Below are 21,528 nucleotides of genomic sequence, written 5' to 3' on the forward strand. Positions count from 1 at the left end.
ACTCTAGACCTTTTCACGATTGGCTTTGCCCCTATAAACCACGTTTGTGGGGTAGTTTGAGAGGAAAGAGAGGAGAAGAAGGTTCCCAGAGAGAAAGAAGAGATTAAGAAGAAAAATGTCCCTCACTCTGACGCACATGTGTGTGTGCGCGCACGTGTACACACACACACACACACACACACACACAAACACATTAAATTACAGGGAGTCCTGGGCAAACATGTCAAGCGGAACACACGCCTGAAGCCCCCTCTGGGAGCCCCATGGAACTGAAGCGCAGCCGGCAACCTTGGGATGCGACGACTCTTGGGGTCCCTGTGGCCACTGGGGCGCTGGGCTGAGCAGCGCTGCGGCTGCGGCTTTGTGCTCCACTTCCACCTGCGTCCGGCACTGGCATCGGACCATCACGCACCTGGACCGGCAGTGAAGCCGCAAGATGCACCCATTCAAGGATGAGAAAACCGAGGCTTGGGTGGGAGCGACGATTTGCTGGGGTCACACAAGAGAGCACGTGGAGATAGGGGGACATCTTGTGGGCGCGTCCCGCCGGCTACTCCAGGAGGGGGACGGCGAGAGGGGTGCGGGGCCCCCGGGCACGCGCGCCCCACACTGGCGTTGCTAGGCGCACGGTTGCCGGGTGACCCGCGCTGTTGACCGTGGGGCCGGAGCGCCCGGGCTCGCTGCGCGCTTGCCGCCCCCATCATGGCCTCTCGCAGCGCGGGCACCCTGCTGACAGAGTTCAATGCCGCCTACGTGCCCCCCGGCCTCATGCCCGGGTAAGACCGCCGCGCCTGAACCTGGGGTGGGGTGGGGGTTTGAGTCCCTGGGGGCAGTCTCTCCTCTCCTCCCTCCACAAAACCCTCCTCCCGCCTCGAAACTCCGCCCCCGCGGGGTTTGAAGTTGAAGGAACCAGGTTGGGCCAAGTTTTCACTTGGTGGGGTGGTCTCGGGGGGCTTGCACTCTCAGACCATGCAGTGTCTGGGTGCGGCAGGGGCTCTCCAGTTACCCCTCGGTGGGAAGTCCGTACCTAGCGGGCGCCGTGCCGCCTGCCCGGGATAACAGTGGATGGGGTCCGGATCAGGGACAGGATGGGAGGATAGCGTGTGGGGCTTGTGTTTGGAGACGCTGGGCAGAAACAAGAGGATGAGGTGTCCTGGGGAAGGAAGTGAGCTCTTTGTCCCTCTGCACAGTGCGGGCATCCAGGATGCCTGCGGGTGCGCACCTGGAAGCAGAGATGAAAGAATCTGGACGCGTCGTGGGTTCTCTCACTGATCTCACTTAATCCTCGAAGAATGCTGCCTTTGAAAGCTTCCCGGCCTTTAGCATTGTCGGATGCAGGGCCGAACCTACCTTTCCTTGCTCAGGATGTTTTCACACTCCAAACCTCTAAGGTGCAAGTCTGACTGTTCCCTTCCATTGTTTGGTCCTTTCTTTCAAAGTGAGATTTCCACTTCCGACCTTCTCTTCCAAGGTGTGAGACGGTCTTCTCTCTCCTACCAGTCGACAGGAGCATTGAGGATGGGGGCTGGGTTCTGAGAACCCACTTGCACTGTGTCTGCCCTTGCCTACTCAATGGATGAATGAAATTAATGTCTTGAGAGTTTTGAAGTCACCAACTCCGTGGGGCTGAAAAAACACAGGCTTTCTTCTGCAAACTAAATAGACCACAAAATCAAGAAGAGGTCCCACTGTATATTTTATATGACATTTGGATTATCTTGAAGCAGAATAAGCAGGACATGGAGGAGCTGTGATGTTAAAGTCATTTCTGCACACAGAGGTGGTGCAGTGACTAGGGGCAGGCGCTGTAGCTTTAAGCCAGCCCCTTTGTGGACAGGGCCTTTCCTTGGCTCTTGGGGAACTCAAAAGTTGCTTTGGCTCCCATCTGGCAAAGCTGATTTACCAGGTCACAGTTATTTTCTGAAGTCAAGCCTGTCTTAGAAAAGGTGAATAAAGATTTTCCTATTAATCCTTTCAATCATTTGGGCATTCCCTTGATAAAGACATGTTGAGTGCTTGGGATGGGCCAGATGTTGGGTTAAGACAAACAAATGGGGAGAGGGAGGTTGCCCTGGATGGGTTTCAGTCTGGTGTGAATACATAAGGTTTAGTTCAAAACCGTCTTTGCAGCCTTGGATAGTGGTGTTTACAGCATATTCTAGGTGTTTAGCATGAAATTTGATTTTATACATTGATATTCTTTTTTCTTAAGCCCACCATGGTCTCTGTTGGAACCTAACCCTCCCCCAGAGCTCCCCTAGTCTGTCTGGGATTGCAGGGAGGAAAGCTGCATGTTTCAGAAGCAATCCTAGGATGCTCCTCTATCCATACCACTTGTCCTCAGTTCCCTTGAGTGCCCTGTCCTGTGATTGATCTAGAAACTGTGATAACAAGTGAATAATAAATAAGGCTCCAAGCATGAGCAGCTGAGCCTATATGTGCTGCTTTCTCAGCTGGATCTTTCTGGGAGGGATGTGTTCGCCCTAAAGATTCTCATCAACAAGGAATGGATTGAGTTGTCTTATGTGTGAGTGCTACCTCATTGGTGATTTTATTAATGTAATGAAAGAATCCAAGATTTCTCGCCACACTTGGGTAATTATTATTTTTGTATGCCTTTTCAAAGATTAATCACAGGATTTTAAGAGCAACTAGTCTCTTCTGACACTCAAATCATCCCCCTTACCAGTTTTATTCATAGAGGTAGAGAATATTGACAAATATTAAGGACCTTGGAAATCAGGTAGTCCAGCCTTCCCACCTCCCATTCCAGATGTGGTCACTGAGGTCTGGGCAGGGGGGATGTGCCTGAACCTCAGGCTGGTGATGGAAGAGCTGGGCTGTCACCAGGTTGCTGATGCCCTGTAGCAGCACTGTGAACTCCCATGTGTAAGCACCTACTATGTGCCAGGCATTGAGCTGGGCTTTTTACAAACTTTTTTTTTTTTTGAATCTTCACAACTACCCAGCTGAGAAATTGCCCAAGGTCATTCATCAAGTTCACCAGCCAGGTCTCTGTGACATCAACACCCTGCTGTCCGCAGCTGTTAGCAATTATCATCAGTTAGATTCCTACAGTGTTCAAGGCCTGATTCTAGGTACTGAGGGGAATAGGATGCTGGTCTTTAGACTAGGATGATCCATCTGGTCCCTTGGTGGACCAGCACACTATCAGCACACAGATATTGTGCCATAGTTTGGCCTCTGTCCCATCTCTGCAGTGAGCAGAGAGCTCTTGGATCAGAGTCCCTGGGGTTGTAAGGCTTTTCAAGGGAGAACACTGACTCTGTGCTTCCTGCTTCTAGGGCAGATCCAGGCTCTCTCTGCCTCCCCCAGCACCTCACCCATCTCCCAGTCCAAACATATCCCTGGGCACAAAACACAGGCCATCTGCCCAGGAGGACGTAGGAGATGCATGTGCCCCAATAGGTACCCGATGCCACTTACACAGCCCTGAGGAACTGGGGAGCCTTTCTAAGAACAGGAGAAAGGGGTCCCTGGAGACGCAGGCTTTGTAACATGGACTCTCCCTCTCTCCAGAAGAGTCATCAGCCCTTAGAAATGCGCTCCCATTTGTCAGTTCAATTCAGTAAATATTAAAGATTAACTGCAAGGGGAAAAGAAAAGTAGGAAAAGCAAACAAAGCAATAAATGTAGAAAAATCTTAATAGGTTTAAAAAATCAGAAAAAGAGGAAAAAAAAGAAGAAGAAGGAAAAGGAAAACTCTACAGAACTGCAAAAGACCAATGTAGAGGCAGAAGTTTATAACAGCAATAAAAAGTGTGATTGAAAAAAAAAGCTCAAAAACTTAATTAGATTTCATAGTGCTAATAAAGTCGACAACTACATAAAAGGGGGAAAAAAGGAAAAAATCCAAAATAAACTACAAAACAAGTCAAAACATAAGAATAATAAATGTTTTTCTTGAGTCTCTGCTGTCAGCATCCTTTCCCTTGCTAGGAGTCACAGTCCACCTTATCTCCCTAGGATGCCATCCAACACTGCGCTGGTCTCTGGACCTGCTGTCAGGAAAGCTCAGACTCTAATCTGGTCCTGCTCCTGTGTGTTCTTGCCTCTAATATCCACAGCTATCAAAACTAGTGTGTTTTCTTTTGTAGGAGCTCTCAATGTCCTTTTATATATTCCATAGACACAGAGTCTGCCCAGTTGATCATGTGGATTTAATCTGCAGCTTGTAGAGCTGGTGGGAAGGTTTTGAGTCTTCTTCCTTAGCCACACTGCCCCTCAGTTTCAATTATGGTTTCATTTTCACCTCTGCCTGTGGGTTGTCCACTGGGGTTTGCTCCTGAGGCTGCCCTGGAGGACTTGGGTCTGCCCCAGTGAGGGCCAGGTATGAAGATGGTGCAGCTCCTTGGATCGCAGGGGCTCTGGCAGCTGACACAGGGGAGTTGGCCGCTAGGGCAGCAGGAAATACAGTGCTCTAGAAGGTATGGCAACCCACTCCAGTATTCTTGCCTGGAGAAGCCCACTGATGGAGAAGCTTGACAGGCCACAGTCTACAGGGTCACAAAGAGTTGAACATGACCGAAGCAACCCTGTGTACATAGAAGCAAGGTTTTTTTTTTGCCTGTGGCAGCTCTGCCCCAGTGAGGGTTGAGCGTGAATGTGGCGCAGCTGCTTGGGTCTTGGGGACCCTGGCGGCGCCAAGTGTGCAAGGACATGGACCTCCTCAGCCGCAGGAGTTGTGAGCCTATCAAAGTCTTGTTTTGAGCTTCTGGTAGCTGGTAATCAATTCAGCAAATATTTCCAGAGCACCTACTGAGTACCAGGAATATAGGGATGCAAGTATGAGTAGTGCAGCCCTCTCTCCCTGTGGAGTTTGCAATTCAGAAAGGAAGAATTTACCAGGGCGCAGATGTTTACAACACAGCAGAACGTGGGCTGAGACATAAGAGAGGCACGAAGAACAGGGGCAGTTCAATGGTGGGGATGGGCATGGGCTACGGGTGGGTCAGAAGAGGCTTGATGGGAAGGGGGATATATGAAAGTACCTTGAAGGATGGATAAGATCAGAATCTGGGGAGAGGAGGAAGCATCTTCTGGATGGAGGCGATGCCCTGGGGAAAGGCATGAACTGGAGGTACCAGCAGGATATGCTTTGAAAGCAAAAAATGGCCTATTTGCCTGGAGTGGCAAAGCTGTTACTGAACCTAACTTATGTCTGCTTGCCTGTGCCCAGTAAAGGTAACCTGGGTTGTGGTGAAGGGAAGTGCCAAGTTTATTGCAGGGCACCAAGCAAGGAGTCCAGGTAGCTGGTGCTCAAAAGCCCCCAACTCACTGATGGTTTTCAGGGAAAGGCTTTTAAGGACAGGGTGAAGGAGGAGGGTTGTGGCGTGCCTGATTAGCTGTGGGCATCCTTCTGATTGGTTGGTTGTGAGGTAATCAGGAGTCAGCATCATCAACTTTCTGGTTCCAACAAGTCTGGGGTCTACGCACTTGTAGGCAGCATGCAACTAACTTCTTCCGCCTGGTGGGTGTTTCAGTATCTGCACCATGGCTCACAGGACATTGCTTAGATTATTATCTATAGTCCTTGAGGAGGAACTAGAGGTGCTTGACTTTGTTTAATGGCCAAACTAGTATTATTTTTGTCTTGCTTGACCGTTTCCCTTTCTTTCTGCATTTTCTCGCATCTCTGATGAAATTTCTTCTTTTGAATTTGGGGAAGGCCTAGGAAGCTACAGTTTTTCTACAGACAAGAGCAGGCAGTAGACATGGGGGATCCGGGTGGGGAGGGGTTATGTCCTAGGAAAGCCCCATAGGGTCCTGCTTGGTCACACTGGGACAAGGAAGTGGATGATTGGACTGGAAAGACCTCTCACAGGGCCCATATCAAGCAGGGCCTTGTGTACCTGGCCCAGTTTGTTCTTCATTTCCCAGGTGATGGGGAATTGTGAAGGTTGTTGCCCAGGGGAGGGATCTGATCAAAACCATACTCAGCAGGAAGTGTGTGGGGAAGAGGGCGCTCATGGATGAGGACACGCTGAACAGTAACAAGTTAATTAGTTAATAAGCTGCTCATGGGATCCCCGATGGTGCACGGTAATTAATTTGAATGTTAGCCGTGGGGCCAAGCAGTGCTATTAAGAGGGAGGGAGGGATGGCTCTCTGTGCACACAGTAAGCACAGTGGACCTTTGCCGTGGCCCAGGCTGAGCGCCGTCTCCAAGCTCGTGCGGTGTTCAGGCAGGTGAGGGGCAGGGATGGAGGAGGAGGAGGAGGTGCAACGGTGCTGTAGGGACCATCCGGTGCCCAGTTGTGAAACATACCATTCCCTTCTGTTCTTTCCACCTTGGCCCACCATACACTCCACAAAAATGGGGCTCTACCATGGAACTGGGTGATCACGCTCATGGCTCACAAATGCAAGAGAACAGGCACATAGACCAGTCAAGGTGTGCCCCCTGAGAGCTAAATAAATATGCCCGTGTGCATATACCTGCACATGTGGGCGTGCACACACACACACACACACATGCACGGGCACACCTCATACACCCCACCCAGAGCAGCAGGGGCTGAATGGAATCCAGAATCCAGGCAGAACCTTAGAGGTTCTGCGGAGGAGAGGGTTTCTCTTCTATTGGGATGCAAATATCTTGGCATTCAGAGAAGGTGGGAGAGCGGGGAGCAGAGGAGGAGTGTGGCAGAGAGAAGAATCACGAAGACACGTCACTTTTCTAAAGCTCCTTTCTTTGAGATGCACACCCGCCTCTGGGGGCGGGATGCTCTGTGCCTGTGTGCCCTTGGCATATGGGAGCCCAATGTTCCAGGACATGGTTCCCCCCCGGCTTCTGGACTTATGCCTCTCACAGTGAACATTTATTGAGCACTTGTCATGGGTTAGGGGCACTGTAGGTTTTGGGAGTAGAGGAGAACTCACATTAGCAGAGGAGATCAGCTAATGTGGATCTCCAGGTGGATGAAGGGTAATAATCCTACTGTGGGGCAGAGATGCTGGGTAGGTGGGTGGTCGGGGAAGGCAACAGGGAGCCTGGCTCTGTGAGTGAGGGTGAGAGCCCCTTGGTTGGGCGGGCATGCAGCCTTCCAGGTGGAGAAATGTGTGTGAAAGCTTGGAGAACATGCAGGTCCCCAGGGATGTAAGTGATGTGTCCAGGGCATAGGGCACCTCTGGGAAAGTGAGAAGAGGGGTGCACCGTGGGGATCTGATGATGAAAGATCTCTCGGTCATCAGTGTGGACGACAGGCTGCAGGGGGTGAGCCTTGGTCTAGAGGAGGGGTCCCCAACCTCCGGGATCCAATGCTTTGATGATCTGAGGTGGAGGTGATACAATAATAATAGAAATAAAGTGCACACTAAGTGAAAAGCACTTGAATCAGTTCGAACCCCCCTGCCGCCCCCCAACTGTCTGTGGAAAAATTGTCTTCCATGAAACTAGTACCTGATGCCAGAAAGTTTGGGGACCGCAGGTCTAGGGGACTTGCTACGAGATCCGAGGCTGCCCAGTTAAGCCAAGAGGAGCGCTTGTAGCCCTGGGAGGGAGGAGGGCCATGGGAAACCCCTCAGGAGGGAGCAGAAGCAGGACTGGCAGAGAGGTCCGATGTGGTGGTTAGTAGAGTGAGGCCTGGTTTCTGGGGGACTCTGTAGGTGGAGGCGGTGTTAACCAGGACTAGGGTAGCCAGGTGGAGCAGCAGGCTAGTTTTGGTCGTGCTGAGTCTGAGGCCCCGGGAAAACCCTCAGTGGACACCTGGATGTGTGGATCTGTGGCCAGAAGAAAGATAGGAGCTGGAGACACGGATCTGGGTGTCCTTGGTATTGGACATCTAATGTGAATGAGCTCTCCCAGAGGGAGTGGGTCCCCAAAGAGAGAGAAGGACTCTGGGGCAACACCAGCGCCTAGTAGAAGAGCAGAGGAAGAGTGGCAGACCCGGGTCTGTCCTCCCTTACGCTGAGGTTTCCCTTAAAACTTCCCCCGATGGCGACCCCTTCATGGAGCTCCACCAGCTCTCCTCCCATACAACACCCCCCCGCCCATGGGAATGGGCCTTCCCTCCTCGTGTTTAATAGCCCTGGATCCTTGACCACCCCTCCGCACGCATGTGCACTCCGGGGCTCACTAAACACTGAGCGAGGGGTAGCGGTGGAAGGAGGGCTGAGGGGTGCAGGCTTTGCACTGTCGACACGTAGCCTTCACCAGCACTCAGTGCGTTCCTGATCAAGTGACTCTTTTTTAAAAATTGGAGTATAATTACTATATAATGTGTTAGTTTCTGCTGTACAACCAAGTGAATCAGCTATTAGTATACATATACCCCCTCCCTCTTGAACCAACCTCCTGCCCCACACCCCATCCGTCCTATCTGGGTCATCACAGGTCACTGAGCTGAGCTCCCTGTTCTATACACCACCTTCCCACTAGCTGTCTATTTTACACCTGTATGTATGTCAGTCCCAGTCTCCCAGTTCATCCCACCCGTCCCTTCTCCCCTCCCCGTGTTCAGAAGTCTATTCTCTACATCTGCATCTCTATTCCTGCCCTGCAAGCAGGTTCATCTGTACCACTTTTTATCAGATTCCACATACATGTGTTTATATTTGTTTTCATCTTCCTGACTTCATTCTGTGTAACAGACTCTAAGTCCATCCACATCACTACAAAATGACCCACTTTCATTCCTTTCTGTGACTGAGTAACATGCCATTGTATATATCTTCTTTATCCATTCACCATCGATCCATCATCTGGGCTGTTAGCAATAGTACTGCAGTGGGCATTGGGGTGCATGCGTCTTTTTGCATTATGGTTTTCTCACGTCATATGCCCAGTAGAGGAATTGCTGGGTCATATCGTAGTTCCATTTTTAGTTTTTAAAGGAACCTCTATACCATTCTCCGTAGTGGCTGGATCAATTTACATTGCCACCAACAGGGTAAGAGGGTTCCCTTTTCTCCACACCCTCTAAGCATTTGTTATCTGTAGATTTCTTAATGATGGCCATTCTGACTGGTGTGAGGTGGTACCTCATTTTACTTTTGATTTGCACTTCTCTGATAGTGATGTTAACCATCTTTTCATGTGTTTGTTGGCCACCGTTTGTCTTCTTTGGAGAAATGGCCATTTAGGTCTTCTCATTTTTTGATTGGGTTGCTTGTTGTTTTGATATTGAGCTGCATGAGTAACTCTTAATGCCATCTGACTCACTTAAAAAATATTACCTGTTCAAGTAAAGAAGAACTCAAAAAATCACCCCAAACCCAAACACCTAGGATTAACCTGACCTTCACTTTAGGTTTCTTTTTATGTATATATTCAGAAAAAAGGCTAAATGGATGGGTGTGTGGACAATGGATAGAAAGATAGACAACACTTTTATAAAAAGATGATCATACCATATTTCAGTTCAGTTCAGTTCAGTTTAGTCGCTCAGTCGTGTCCGACTCTCCGCGACCCCATGAATCACAGCACGCCAGGCCTCCCTGTCCATCACCAACTCCTGGAGTTCACTCAGACTCATGTCCATCGAGTCGGTGATGCCATCCAGCCATCTCATTCTCTGTCATCCCCTTCTCCTCCCACCCCCAATCCTTCCCAGCATCAGAGTCTTTTCCAGTGAGTCAACTCGTCGCATGAGGTGGCCAAAGTATTGGAGTTTCAGCTTTAGCATCAGTCCTTCCAATGAACACCCAGGACTGATCTCCTTTAGAATGGACTGGTTGGATCTCCTTGCAGTCCAAGGGACTCTCAAGAGTCTTCTCCAGAACAGACTTTAGATAAATGCTAATTCATCACAAGAGATATTTGTTTCTAAAAGTTCCCTCTAACAGAGAGAACAGGAGAGGGAGAGAGAATAAAACCCTTTACAGGGTTAGAGTAATTATGTTATTTTTACCAACGTGTTTCAATTTTGGATGCCATGGGTTGACTGTGCTTTAAAAATCTAAGTGCATTCCCATCTCCCTTCCACCCACCCCTCAATTTTTCTTACTTAACTTATTTTTTCCTTTGACAGGTTTAATAACATTTACATTCTTTTCTGCAACCAGCCTTCACCTAGTAGCTATTCCTAGTTCTGCACTTAAATAGATGCGAAGTAACTACCAGTCATTCTGACAGAGGTTCTACATTCCTGAGTATTTTTTTCCTTTTGAATCATCACTGATTGGCAGGATTTCATCACTGAACACTGTGTTAGGAAAAGCACTGGGTGCTTCATTTCCGGAGTTCGTTCATGCAGCTGCCTTTCCACCTGGAGGGCTGGCCAGCTCCATGTTCTCGGGTTGTGCTCTCTTCGCAGAACGCTGCAGACGGGTGTTCTGTTCATTTTCATTCTGTTGCTTTATTTTCTCTTTGTTGGGGTTTGGCAGCAACTGGTGGTGACAGCACCTCTTTCTCTGCTGCATTCTGAGCCACTTGGGAAAGAAGATAAAAGACGGAAGCTGGCATTAGGGAATGTGGCTGACACTGAACCCTCAAATGAGATGGCAGGGCTGGGGCAGGCTTTCTTCCCCAAGGGCAGAATGCATCCCCCAAAACTGGTCATGGAGGACCAGCGTGGGCTTCCTTGCTTCCAAGCAAAGTGGGGAAGGAGAGTGGGCTTCACCCACCAGGGAGATGCCCCTCCACTTCTAACATGGAAGAGCTCCCTCTACACAAAGGACTCCTTGGGATGAAGGAAGAAGCATCTCCCTACTGCTTGTCTTTGGCTTCTTAATGACTGAACTGATATTTTTATTACATTTCATACACAAAACAAAGAACTCTCAGGGACTCTGTACCTCAGGTTATGCGTCTTCCCAGAGGATGATCTTCTATGACCTTAATGAAGAAGTATAAGCTCATATGTGCAGTCAGAAGTCAGACTCAGGGAGGTCAACAAAAGCATGAGAGCAGAGGAAATGAAGGCAGAAAGTACAGAGCATTCCCGGGAGAAATTTGGAAATGAAGAAAGAGAAAGGGCTCTAGAGAGCAGCAAGGCCAAGTGTGGGATTTTGCAATCTAGGCAAAGCATGTTTGTAGGCAGAAGGGAAGACGCTCAGGAAGAAGGAGAGATCACAGGTGACTGGGAGGATGGACAGAGGCCGAGAGAGACAGAGAAGGATGGATTGGAAGGAGGCGGCCTTGGTGAGGCAGGAGGGGGTGCTCTACCCAGGAAGGGGAAGGCCATAGGCCAAGAGGAGGACTCCATTCTGGAAGTGGCCAAGATGACCCCATAGGCTCACAAGCACTCAGCCACCCCACCATCTTCCCAGGGCCAGAGATATGGCCGCCAGCAGGGAACTCAGATGGGGCCAGCAGGAAGGGCACTGCAGCAGGAGGGAGAGGGTTAGGACCTCAGGGCAGAGAGAAACCAAGGGACAAGAGAGACGAGGCTGGCAAAAGACCCAAGTCCAGTGGGGATGTCTCCCTCTGCTGCCGGTTCAGCAGCTCCATTGCTCCCTGCTCTGGGCCTGGGCATCCAGGAAGGTAGAGCCACGGAGGATGGATAAGACCAGGAACTTGGAAGGACTCCTATAACGCCTACAATGGAAAGCCAAAGGTTTGTCAGTAATCACCGTGCTTAACTTTCTCTCCATTCACTCAAAGATGAAATCATGCATTTCTGTCTAACTCTAGGCTAACACCTATCCTCCTGGTGAGGAGACTGAGGCCCAGGGCCACTCTCAGAGGTCATACTGAAGCATGACTTCAAAGGTCTCACTGTGCTTTGGCCTCCGGTGCAGGATGAGCTTCTGAAATGGAGAAGCCCTCGACGTAGCAGTGGCCTGGCAGCCTCCCCCATGCTTCCAGGGCTTCTCTGTGAATGTTTTCATCGTGGGGAGTGAGCTCAACTGAGAGGAAGTAAGACTTGGAGCATCGTAGTGAAAAGATCCCAGGAGATGCGCCGGAGGGCCTTGGAGCGTGGCCACTGGCCTTTGGTGTCTGTAGGTCCAATGTCACTGGTTTTGTCGGTGTGTCAGCCACTCACCTTGTATGTTCAGTAGACGTTTCCTGCCCAGACGATGTGCCTGACCTGGTTCTGAAAACTGGGGATAAAACATGAGTAAGATGGGTTCAGACTCCACCCTCGAGAAGTTCCCGGTCTAGCAGGAAGACGAGCAGTAAGCGGACAACAGCAGGACAGGGTGAGACGGGTTTAGGTCACAGAGGGAACAGGGAGCAGGACCCACCTGGACCCACCTTGAAGAGGTGACAAGGAAAAGGCTTCTTCAAAGAACTGACATTTGAACAAGACTTAAAGGACCTTTCAGTACTGGAGGCAGAGAGCAGCAGGTAGGGGGATGACGGGCAGGCTTGTCATTCCTGATGGCAGGAGGCACAGGGCAAGACCCTGGCAGTGGGGAGAGTGAGAGGGAAAGGGGGAAAGGGAGTGGGGAGGGCAGTTCCACTTCAGAACTGCAATGCTTTCTACAACCAGGGTGTAGGGTGTCTGATGAGAGGGAGAGGAAGGCAAGGGTCAGGTCACTGACAGCCTGGAAGGCCACGCTAAGGATTTGACTTCAGAAAGCTCAGTCTGGTTCAAGAGTGGGAAATGGGCTGGAGGCATGAGAGCGGATAGGAGAGCAGGGAGGCTGTTCCTGCTGAAGTCCAGGTGAAAGGCGAGGTAGCCTGGGCTCAGGTGGGGGTATTGGAGCTGCAGGGCTCAGCGGCTGATTGGATGTGAGGGATGAAGCTGGGGGAGACGGATGCTTGTTTGGTCTTGGACGTCTGCAGGGTGCTGTTCACTGAGGTGGGACTAGAGTGCTGGGGAAGGTGAAGGTGGGAAGTGAGGCCTGGGGGACATCCCAGGGAGATGCGGAGTGTGCAACTGCACAAAGGAGTCTGAAGCCTGGGGGGAGCTTATGGGCTGGAGATGTAGACCGGGGGTCCTCCACACACCGGTTAGGGTTAAGGCAGGGCATGGGGGCCATCGCCAGGAGGACTCAGCAGGGGGGCCCAGGAAGACCCCAGAGGAAGTGGACAGAGGAGGGACATGATGAGAAGGACAGAGAGGTTGATGAAAACCAACAGCAAACAGGAGAGCAGTGTAATAAAAACCACGAGTGATGTTTCAAGAAGAGAGAGGCCCACAGCGTCCAGCGCTGCAGAAAGGCCATCAGTGGCTCTGCGAGAGTGACTCCAACGGCAGAAGTGGGCGGGAGGGGGACAGGCCAGGTTTCTGAAGGGGAAGGCCCGGGGCGGGGGTTTGGGGGAGCTGTGCTGACGGGGAGGAGGCTTTGACCTCTTGGCATTGTTGCCCAAAATCTGATTCCCACGCTCTCTGATGTCATTGACTCTCCTCACCCTTTCCCCAAACAAGTCTCCATGCTCTGTCTGTGTGAGTCTTGTTTAACCAGGCCTCTTGAGCATGCTGGGTCTGCTCTGCTCTGTGTCCCCAAGGGGCTCTGCTCGCCCCCTCCTGTCCCTTCCACTGGCCCCCTTGGTCACAGAGGGTGACGGAGCTCCAGAAGCTGGGCGAGCTCTTGAGGCCGAGGTGCTGGGAGGCAGGCTGGAAGGTTGGAGCCCTGGCCACCCTGACCCCTGCCCCTTCAGCCATAACCTCAGAACCGTGGAGAAGGAAATGGCAACCCACTCCAGTATTCTTGCCCGGAGAATCTCATAGACAGAGGAGCCTGGTCAGCTATAGTTCATGGGATCGCAAGAGTCAGACATGGCTTAGCGCTATCTTTTCAGAGGTGCACACGGCCTCCGCACCTTCAGGTCAACCCCTCCGTCAGTGGAGGCCCGTCAAGGAGAAGTGATTTGCCTATAGCCTTGCTGAGAGGGTCAGGACTGGACCCGGGTGTCCTGGCCCCCTTGTGAGCCTCTGTGGGGAGGTAGAGGCCCAGCATCTCTCTCATGTGTCCCCCTGAGGCCTGAGCTGGGCGGGCACCTTAGGAAGCCTCTCAAGACCAGGAGGTGACCAGCCAGGCCCACTGACCTCACCCCCAGACTTTAAGGAACTAACCTGGAGCCCTCCATCGCCCTCCTGCCCTGCTTTCTCAGGTACAAAGGCCACGTTCCCGGTGTGGCCTTCTCCTTCGGCTCCCCCTATGGAACCACCACCCTCAAGTACTTCCAGGACCAGCGCAGCACAGCCCTGGGGAGGAGCTCCACTGCCTTCAGCAAAGGCAGCCACTTCCCAACCATCTTCTCCCCGAACCCCACCCAAGTGCTGAGGGACCGTGCCCTCACCCGGGACCGCTGGCTTCACACCCCCAGCTACACCCGCTTCAACCTGGATAGCAGCCGCTGGGCCGAGCTCTTGCACTTCTACCAGGTGGGTGGTCCTGGCTGGGCTCCTGCCACCCCCTCCCCAGTCCCCCCACATCCCCTCTTCCCTGCCATAGGGAGGGAGTGATGGCTGGTGGCCCGGGGAGACTCTCAGCCTCCAGGACACCTCTGTTAGCTTTTGCAGAGCCCCCGAGCCAGCAGGGAACCTGCTGAGTTTGGTTGGGGAGTGTGGCGGGGCTCAGTGCTCTGCTTCTCTGACTCCCCCCTCCAGATCTGACCTGCCCACTCTGCGGGCTCCAGTGGTTCATCCCCTGCTCCCCTGCTGCTGTGAGAGCTGAGAGACTTTGGGGTGTTCCCGCCATCACTTCCCCCCAGTCATCGCCTCTCCCCCTGGGCCCTCACTTACCTCCTTTCTGAGCAAAAGTCCTAAGGTTCACCTGCAGCATGAATCTCATACATTGAGGACTGCAGAGCCCTAGCCAGGCTGCAGCCCCAAGTCTACTCTTCACAGTACACCAGATACCAGTGCCTACCCAACACCAACTCCTGCTCCGCAGGCCCTTTGAGGATGAGCCTGAGCCAGGCGGTGCTAGCGGTAAAGAACCCGCCTGCCAATGCAGGAGACATAAGAGATGCAAGTTCGATCCCTGGGTGGGGAAGATCCCCTGGAGGAGGGCATGGCAACCCACTCCAGTATTCTTGCCTGAATAATCCCAGGGACAGAGGAGCCTGGCGGGCTATTGTCCATAGGGTCGCAAAGAGTCGGACACCAACTAAAGCGACTTAGGACGTACGAACGCACCAAGTTGACTTCAGACCCTGCTGCCCTTGGGGAAAGAGAGGCAGGTGGAGGGGAGTCTGTCCATACCCCCATCTTGTCCTTATCCTGCTCCCTCAGACCTGGTCCCAGAGGGTCACAGGCTCACAGACGCTCGCCCACCTCGGGGAGGCCAGGGCTCCCTCTCTGCTGTGGTCTTGGAAACTTCATGGCCCCTCAGTTCCCTTGCAAACATCCCTCCTAGCCTGATTTCAGGGACCCGGATGCCTCCCGGTCCCCAGGCTGGAGAACGGCATGAGAAGGCTGCTTCCCCAGGAGAGATGGCCAGGTTGATGGGGTCAGACTCTGAGGAGCTGTGGAACCATGCTGTGGGGCCCGGGGAAGGCCTTTACTACTGTCTTGGCTCACAAAGCACAGCCTGTCCGGGAGGGAGGGAAAGAGAGACACTTCACTCTGGCAACCCACTCCAGTACGCTTGCCTGGAAAATCCCATGGACAGAGGAGCCTGGTGGGCTACAGTCCATGGGGTCACAAAGAGCTGGACGCACACACACACACACACACACGCACACGCACGCACACACGCACGCGCATGCGCATGTAGCTTACCTGGGCCGCCTATTGAGCGGGGCCTCACATACCTCACCTCTGCTGGTCCCCTGCCTCATTGACTCAACCAGCACAGCTGGCGTGGGGTGTATCATTATCGCCAGGAGCCAGACAAGGAGCTGGGGCTCAGGAGGGCACCCAGCTGGGGACTCTTCTCTGGGGGCGTGAGGGGCGACGACTGCAGCCCCTGCCCGGGTACAGCCGGGCAGGGAGCAGGCGCCCGCGGTCACTCCCGGGCACTAACGACCCGCCCTCTCTTCCTTGGTTGGGCTGTAGATGGCGCAGCGGCATCGGGAGCACTATCAAGATAAGACAGGCTTGGTGCACCGGGTCCCCTACTTCGTGCTGCCCGTGAGCGAGTGGGACCGGTACCCCATCCCCACCGACCTGTGAGTGCCTCCTCTCCCCTCCTCCGCGCATTCACCGGCCGTGTCCACAGGGCGCCGGCTCTTGCCAGGCCTGCAGGCCCCCAGACTGAGAAACGAGTTAAGACTTTTAACTCCTGCACACAGGGTGACAGTTAAACAGAGCCAGGGGATGAGCCTCAGGAGGCGAGGCCAGGAACCTGAACGGGCAGAATCAGGAAGATCATCTGCCTGGTCAGATGCACTGAGAATTGGGCGGCAAACCGCATCATCTTTGCCGGCCTGAATCTGCAGGACCGTTCCTCTGCCATGGCAGCCTTGGAGCTACACTGGTCCAAACCCTGGCGCAGCTGCTCCGTGCAGCAAAGAGCTGCTGCCCTCTGGTGGACCTACAAGAGTACTACACAAAACAGGGACTGGTGTAGACTCAAGACTCAGCCCTGCTGTAACTCAAACGGACTTCTAGAGACTCGACTGTATTTTTCAAAGCCCAGCAGTCTATCTAAGAAATATGCAAGTATCTCATGGTTTTTAACTGGGAGAGCTTCTTTTCCCAGGGAAGACCAGCTCTGCCCTGTGAGATAACCCAGGCATGTAGTTTCCTTGATCTCCCTCCTGACTCCCAGGCAGGGAGGTCTGAAGTCTGTGCCATGAGGTGTCCTGTGGAGTAGGGGACATCGGAAGGTTAGTGGACAGATCTTGGATTTCCAACTCCATGCTGACTTTTGCTTGCCTCAGGAGCCCCGAGTCTTGCCATTGTTGTTACTGATAAAGCAGCAACCCTTTCTATAGAGTAATGATTTTTGAAGATACAATTTAACATCACCGATGGACAGGGAGGCCTGGTGTGCTGTGATTCATGGGGTCACGGAGAGTCGGACACGACTGAGCGACTGAACTGAACTGAACTGATAGATTCTTCCGGAGAAGGCAATGGCAACCTACTCCAGTACTCTTGCCTGGAAAATCCCATGTACAGAGGAGCCTGGTGGGCTGCAGTCCATGGGGTCGCAAAGAGTCGGACATGACTGAGTGACCTCACTTTCACTTTTCACTTTCATGCATTGGAGAAGGAAATGGCAACCCACTCCAGTGTTCTTGCCTGGAGAATCCCAGGGATGGGGGGAGCCGGGTAGGCTGCTGTCTATGGGGTCGCATAGAGTCGGACACGACTGAAGCAACTTAGCAGCAGCAGCAGCAGCATAGATTCTTCCCAGATGGCACTAGTGGTAAAGAACCCACCTGCCAATGCAGGAGACATGAGACACCAGTTTTATCCCTGGATTGGGAAGATCCCTTGGAGCAGGAAATGGCAACCCACTTCAGAATTCTTGCCTGGAGAATCCCATGGACAGAGGGGCCTGGTGGGCTACAGTCCATGGGGTCGCACAGAGTCGGACCTGACTGATGCAGCTTAGCATGCACAGATTCTTCTCTGTGGGGCAGATGGACCCCTTTTCTAAATAGGGAAACTGACTTAGTAATGGCTTTGGGGACTTGTACAGATGGCAAGTCTAGTAGGAGGTAGAACTGGAGGAAACCCAGACCTCCCAACACCAATGCTAAGATTCTAGATTGGCCATTTACCACCTTGGGGTGGCTCTGAGTCAGTCCATCCCTGGAGACATTGTGGGGCCTCACCTGGGGACAAGTCTCCTCTTGAGACCTCACCAGACAGTATCTACACCTCCTACAGCTGAGGGACCCCAGGATGCCCTAGCTCTGTTCCTTCTCCAACTGCCTGACAGCCCATGCTGCTGCTGACTGCTTCATATCTAACACAGAGCACCAATGAAGTATTTGGAAGTAAAAGGGTCATTGTTTGCACTCAGCCTTTACTCTGATCGTCTCTGTGGCCTGGGGAACATCCCTGTCCTTCCCCAAGGTTCATTGCTATTGTCCGTTTCATCACTATCACCACCATCATCATTTCTATTTATCACTATCATCACCATCACCACCATCACCATTGCAATCATCTCTATCACCACCATCACCACTACAATCATCTCTATCACCATTATCACCACTATCACCACTACAATCATCTCTATCACCATTATCACCATCACCATTACAATCATCTCTATCACCATTATCACCACCATCACCACTACAATCATCTCTATCACTATTATCACCACCATCACCATTTCTATTTATCACTATCATCTTCATCACCACCATCACCATCACCACCATCACCATTGCAATCATCTCTATCACCATTATCACCACCATCACCATTACAATCATCTCTATCACCACCATCACCACTACAATCATCTCTATCACCATTATCACCACCATCACCACTACAATCATCTCTATCACCACCATCACCACTACAATCATCTCTATCACCATTATCACCACCATCACCATTACAATCATCTCTATCACTATTATCACCACCATCACCATTTCTATTTATCACTATCATCTTCATCACCACCATCACCATCACCACCATCACCATTGCAATCATCTCTATCACCATTATCACCACCATCACCATTACAATCATCTCTATCACCACCATCACCACTACAATCATCTCTATCACCATTATCACCACCATCACCACTACAATCATCTCTATCACTATCATCACCATCACCACCATCACCATTACAATCATCTCTATCACCACCATCACCACTACAATCATCTCTATCACCATTATCACCACCATCACCATTACAATCATCTCTATCACCACCATCACCACTACAATCATCTCTATCACCATTATCACCACCATCACCACTACAATCATCTCTATCACCACCATCACCACTACAATCATCTCTATCACCATTATCACCACCATCACCATTACAATCATCTCTATCACCACCATCACCACTACAATCATCTCTATCACCATTATCACCACCATCACCATCACCACCATTGCAATCATCTCTATCACCATTATCACCACCATCACCATTTCTATTTATCACTATCATCTTCATCACCACCATCACCATCACCACCATCACCATTGCAATCATCTCTATCACCATTATCACCACCATCACCATTACAATCATCTCTATCACCACCATCACCACTACAATCATCTCTATCACCATTATCACCACCATCACCACTACAATCATCTCTATCACCACCATCACCACTACAATCATCTCTATCACCATTATCACCAGTATCACCATTACAATCATCTCTATCACCACCATCACCACTACAATCATCTCTATCACCATTATCACCACCATCACCACTACAATCATCTCTATCACCACCATCACCACTACAATCATCTCTATCACCATTATCACCAGTATCACCATTACAATCATCTCTATCACCACCATCACCACTACAATCATCTCTATCACCATTATCACCACCATCACCATCATCATCACCATTGCAATCATCTCTATCACCACCATCACCACTACAATCACCTCTATCATCTCTATCACCACCATCACCACTACAATCATCTCTATCACCATTATCACCACCATCACCACTACAGTCATCTCTATCATCATCATCATCACCTTCACCACCATCACCACCACCACTACCATCACCACCATCGCCATCACCATCATCATCACCACTACAATCATCTCTATCATCACATCACCACTACAGTCGTCTCTATCACCACCATCATCACCTTCACCACCATCACCATCACCACCACCATCACTACAGTCCTCTCTATCACCATCACCACCACCATCACCATTGCAATCATCTCTATCACCACCATCCTCACTACAGTGCTCTCTATCACCACCATCACTATCACCACCATCACCATTGCAATCACCTCTATCATCATCATCATCACCATCACCATTACAATCATCTCTATGATCACCATCACCACTACAGTCCTCTCCATCACCATTATCACCACCTTCACCACCATCAACACCACCACCACCACTACCGTCACCATCATAACCGTCACCATCATCACCAGTAACTGCAGCACATCCTTAGAACATGTGTTGAGTGTTTGCTCCTTGTTCAGCATTCTATGAGTGCTTTGCGTGCATTATTTCATTTACTCCTCAAAGCAAAGTTAGGAGGGAGGCACCAACATCAGTCCATCTTACGCGTGTACACTTCTAGCAGGAACTGGGTTGGAATCCATCCCAGCTTCCTGACACCCATGCCCTCGCTCTTAACCACTGAGCTTTGTGCAAACACAAGTCCTTCTGATCTCGAGTGCAGGGTGACTGACCAGATGCTAAGCTGACCAGCAGCCAGCAGAGCCAGCACCATGGGCTGGAAAAGGGGCCTTTTTCACCCTGGTGGCCTGGCTCACTGCGTAACACTGACTCCACCCTCACCCCCCAGGCCTCCTCTGAACCCAAAGGAGAAGTGGCATCTATTAAGAGTGGCCCCTGAGAACCTGAGGACCTACCAGACATTCCCATCGGGGAAGAGAGTCTCCCCGCAGGAGCGGCAGAGGCGGGACTGCTACTTTGAATTCAGAGCGTGACACCTGAGGGCCGTGGCCCTGACAAGGTTGGCTTTCTGGAATAAAATCTTTAGCCATGACCATCCCATGCTCTTGTCTTCTGAGCCCCAGGAGCACTTGGCTTCAGTTGGATAGTGCCTGAGGGTCACACAGCATGGGGTCTGAGGGGCCTGTGGGATGCTCACCCCAGGTGTCAGCACCAACAAAAAGCAATGTCAGCCCCCTGCTGGGCCCACCCACCTCTCCCCGGAGGACTGCAGGGGTCCCGAGGCACTCAGGCAGAGTGAGCCCTCCCTTCTGCTCCCACTGAGATAATCAAGGGTCCCGTTAGGCCATGACTGAGAATGAGGGTGTAGTGGTCCCGGACCACTCACACTAGTGTCAGATGCAAAGGAAATCCCACTTGAGCCCTGGCTCAGCATCCTTTCATTCACATGACAGCCTGTGAGAGAGGGGGTGTGGCCCCTACTTCACTGATAAAGACCCTGGGGCTCAGAGGTGGAGAGAGCTGTCCAAACTCATGCAGCTGGTAAGTGGCACAGCCAGGATTTGAACCCAGACCTTTCGGACTCCCAATTGCTGGTATTCCCCCTACACTCTTCACTTGTGGTCCAAGTGGGGGCTGAGGGGCAGGGGTGATGCAGATCCCAGAGGACCCTATGGTGTCTGAAGGAAGAAACCACTTTCTCCAACCTGCCCTGACTGGCAGGGACAGGCTACTTTGGCATACCCCGGGACTGTTTCTAGAAGTGATGGAGGGGAAGGGACCCGAGGCCAAGTCAATCTTCAAGGTATTGATGTGTGTCAGGAGCCCCTGGCCCAGAGTGGACACTGGGCTTGGGTTCACATTCTGAGATGGCTGGGGAGGCTCAGGTTGTGGAGGGTGCTGCTTCCCACCTCCACCTCCTAGGTGGCCTCCTGTCTTCAGGAGAGGTCACAAGAGGCAGAGGACAGCTCCTTTAGAGACAGGATCTAGAATAGGCACCTCGGGCCAGGTGTGTACCCATGCCTCGGGTGCATGCCAACATCCCAGTACCTCCTGGATCTGATCAAGGGACTCCGTTAAGAAAGGGCTCTTATTTCCCCTGCGTGAGTGAAA

At 51.7% G+C, this 21,528-nt stretch overlaps 1 protein-coding gene across 1 annotated transcript; it reads left to right on the plus strand.

The window, feature by feature from the left end:
- The first annotated feature begins 661 nt into the window (after positions 1 to 661).
- On the plus strand, positions 662 to 20,484 carry CIMIP2C (ciliary microtubule inner protein 2C). The gene is made up of 4 exons (XM_055399674.2): positions 662 to 776; positions 13,967 to 14,240; positions 15,858 to 15,970; positions 20,306 to 20,484. The coding sequence occupies exons 1-4, from the start codon at positions 703 to 705 to the stop codon at positions 20,448 to 20,450; spliced, it is 606 nt and encodes a 201-aa protein (XP_055255649.2). The 5' UTR covers positions 662 to 702; the 3' UTR covers positions 20,451 to 20,484.
- The last annotated feature ends 1,044 nt before the right edge of the window (positions 20,485 to 21,528 follow it).

This window comes from Moschus berezovskii, chromosome 11, assembly GCF_049115385.1.
Source record: "Moschus berezovskii isolate FMDL1 chromosome 11, NW_MosBer_1.0, whole genome shotgun sequence".
Lineage (NCBI taxonomy): Eukaryota > Metazoa > Chordata > Mammalia > Artiodactyla > Moschidae > Moschus > Moschus berezovskii.

What these genes read in the sequence shown, in the direction of transcription:
- CIMIP2C (XM_055399674.2), top strand. Translation starts at nt 703, where the DNA reads ATGGCCTCTCGCAGCGCGGGCACCCTGCTGACAGAGTTCAATGCCGCC. An exon ending in CCCCCCGGCCTCATGCCCGG is followed by an intron (nt 777 to 13,966) that starts GTAAGACCGCCG and finishes CTGCTTTCTCAG; the next exon opens with GTACAAAGGCCACGTTCCCG. An exon ending in AGCTCTTGCACTTCTACCAG is followed by an intron (nt 14,241 to 15,857) that starts GTGGGTGGTCCT and finishes GTTGGGCTGTAG; the next exon opens with ATGGCGCAGCGGCATCGGGA.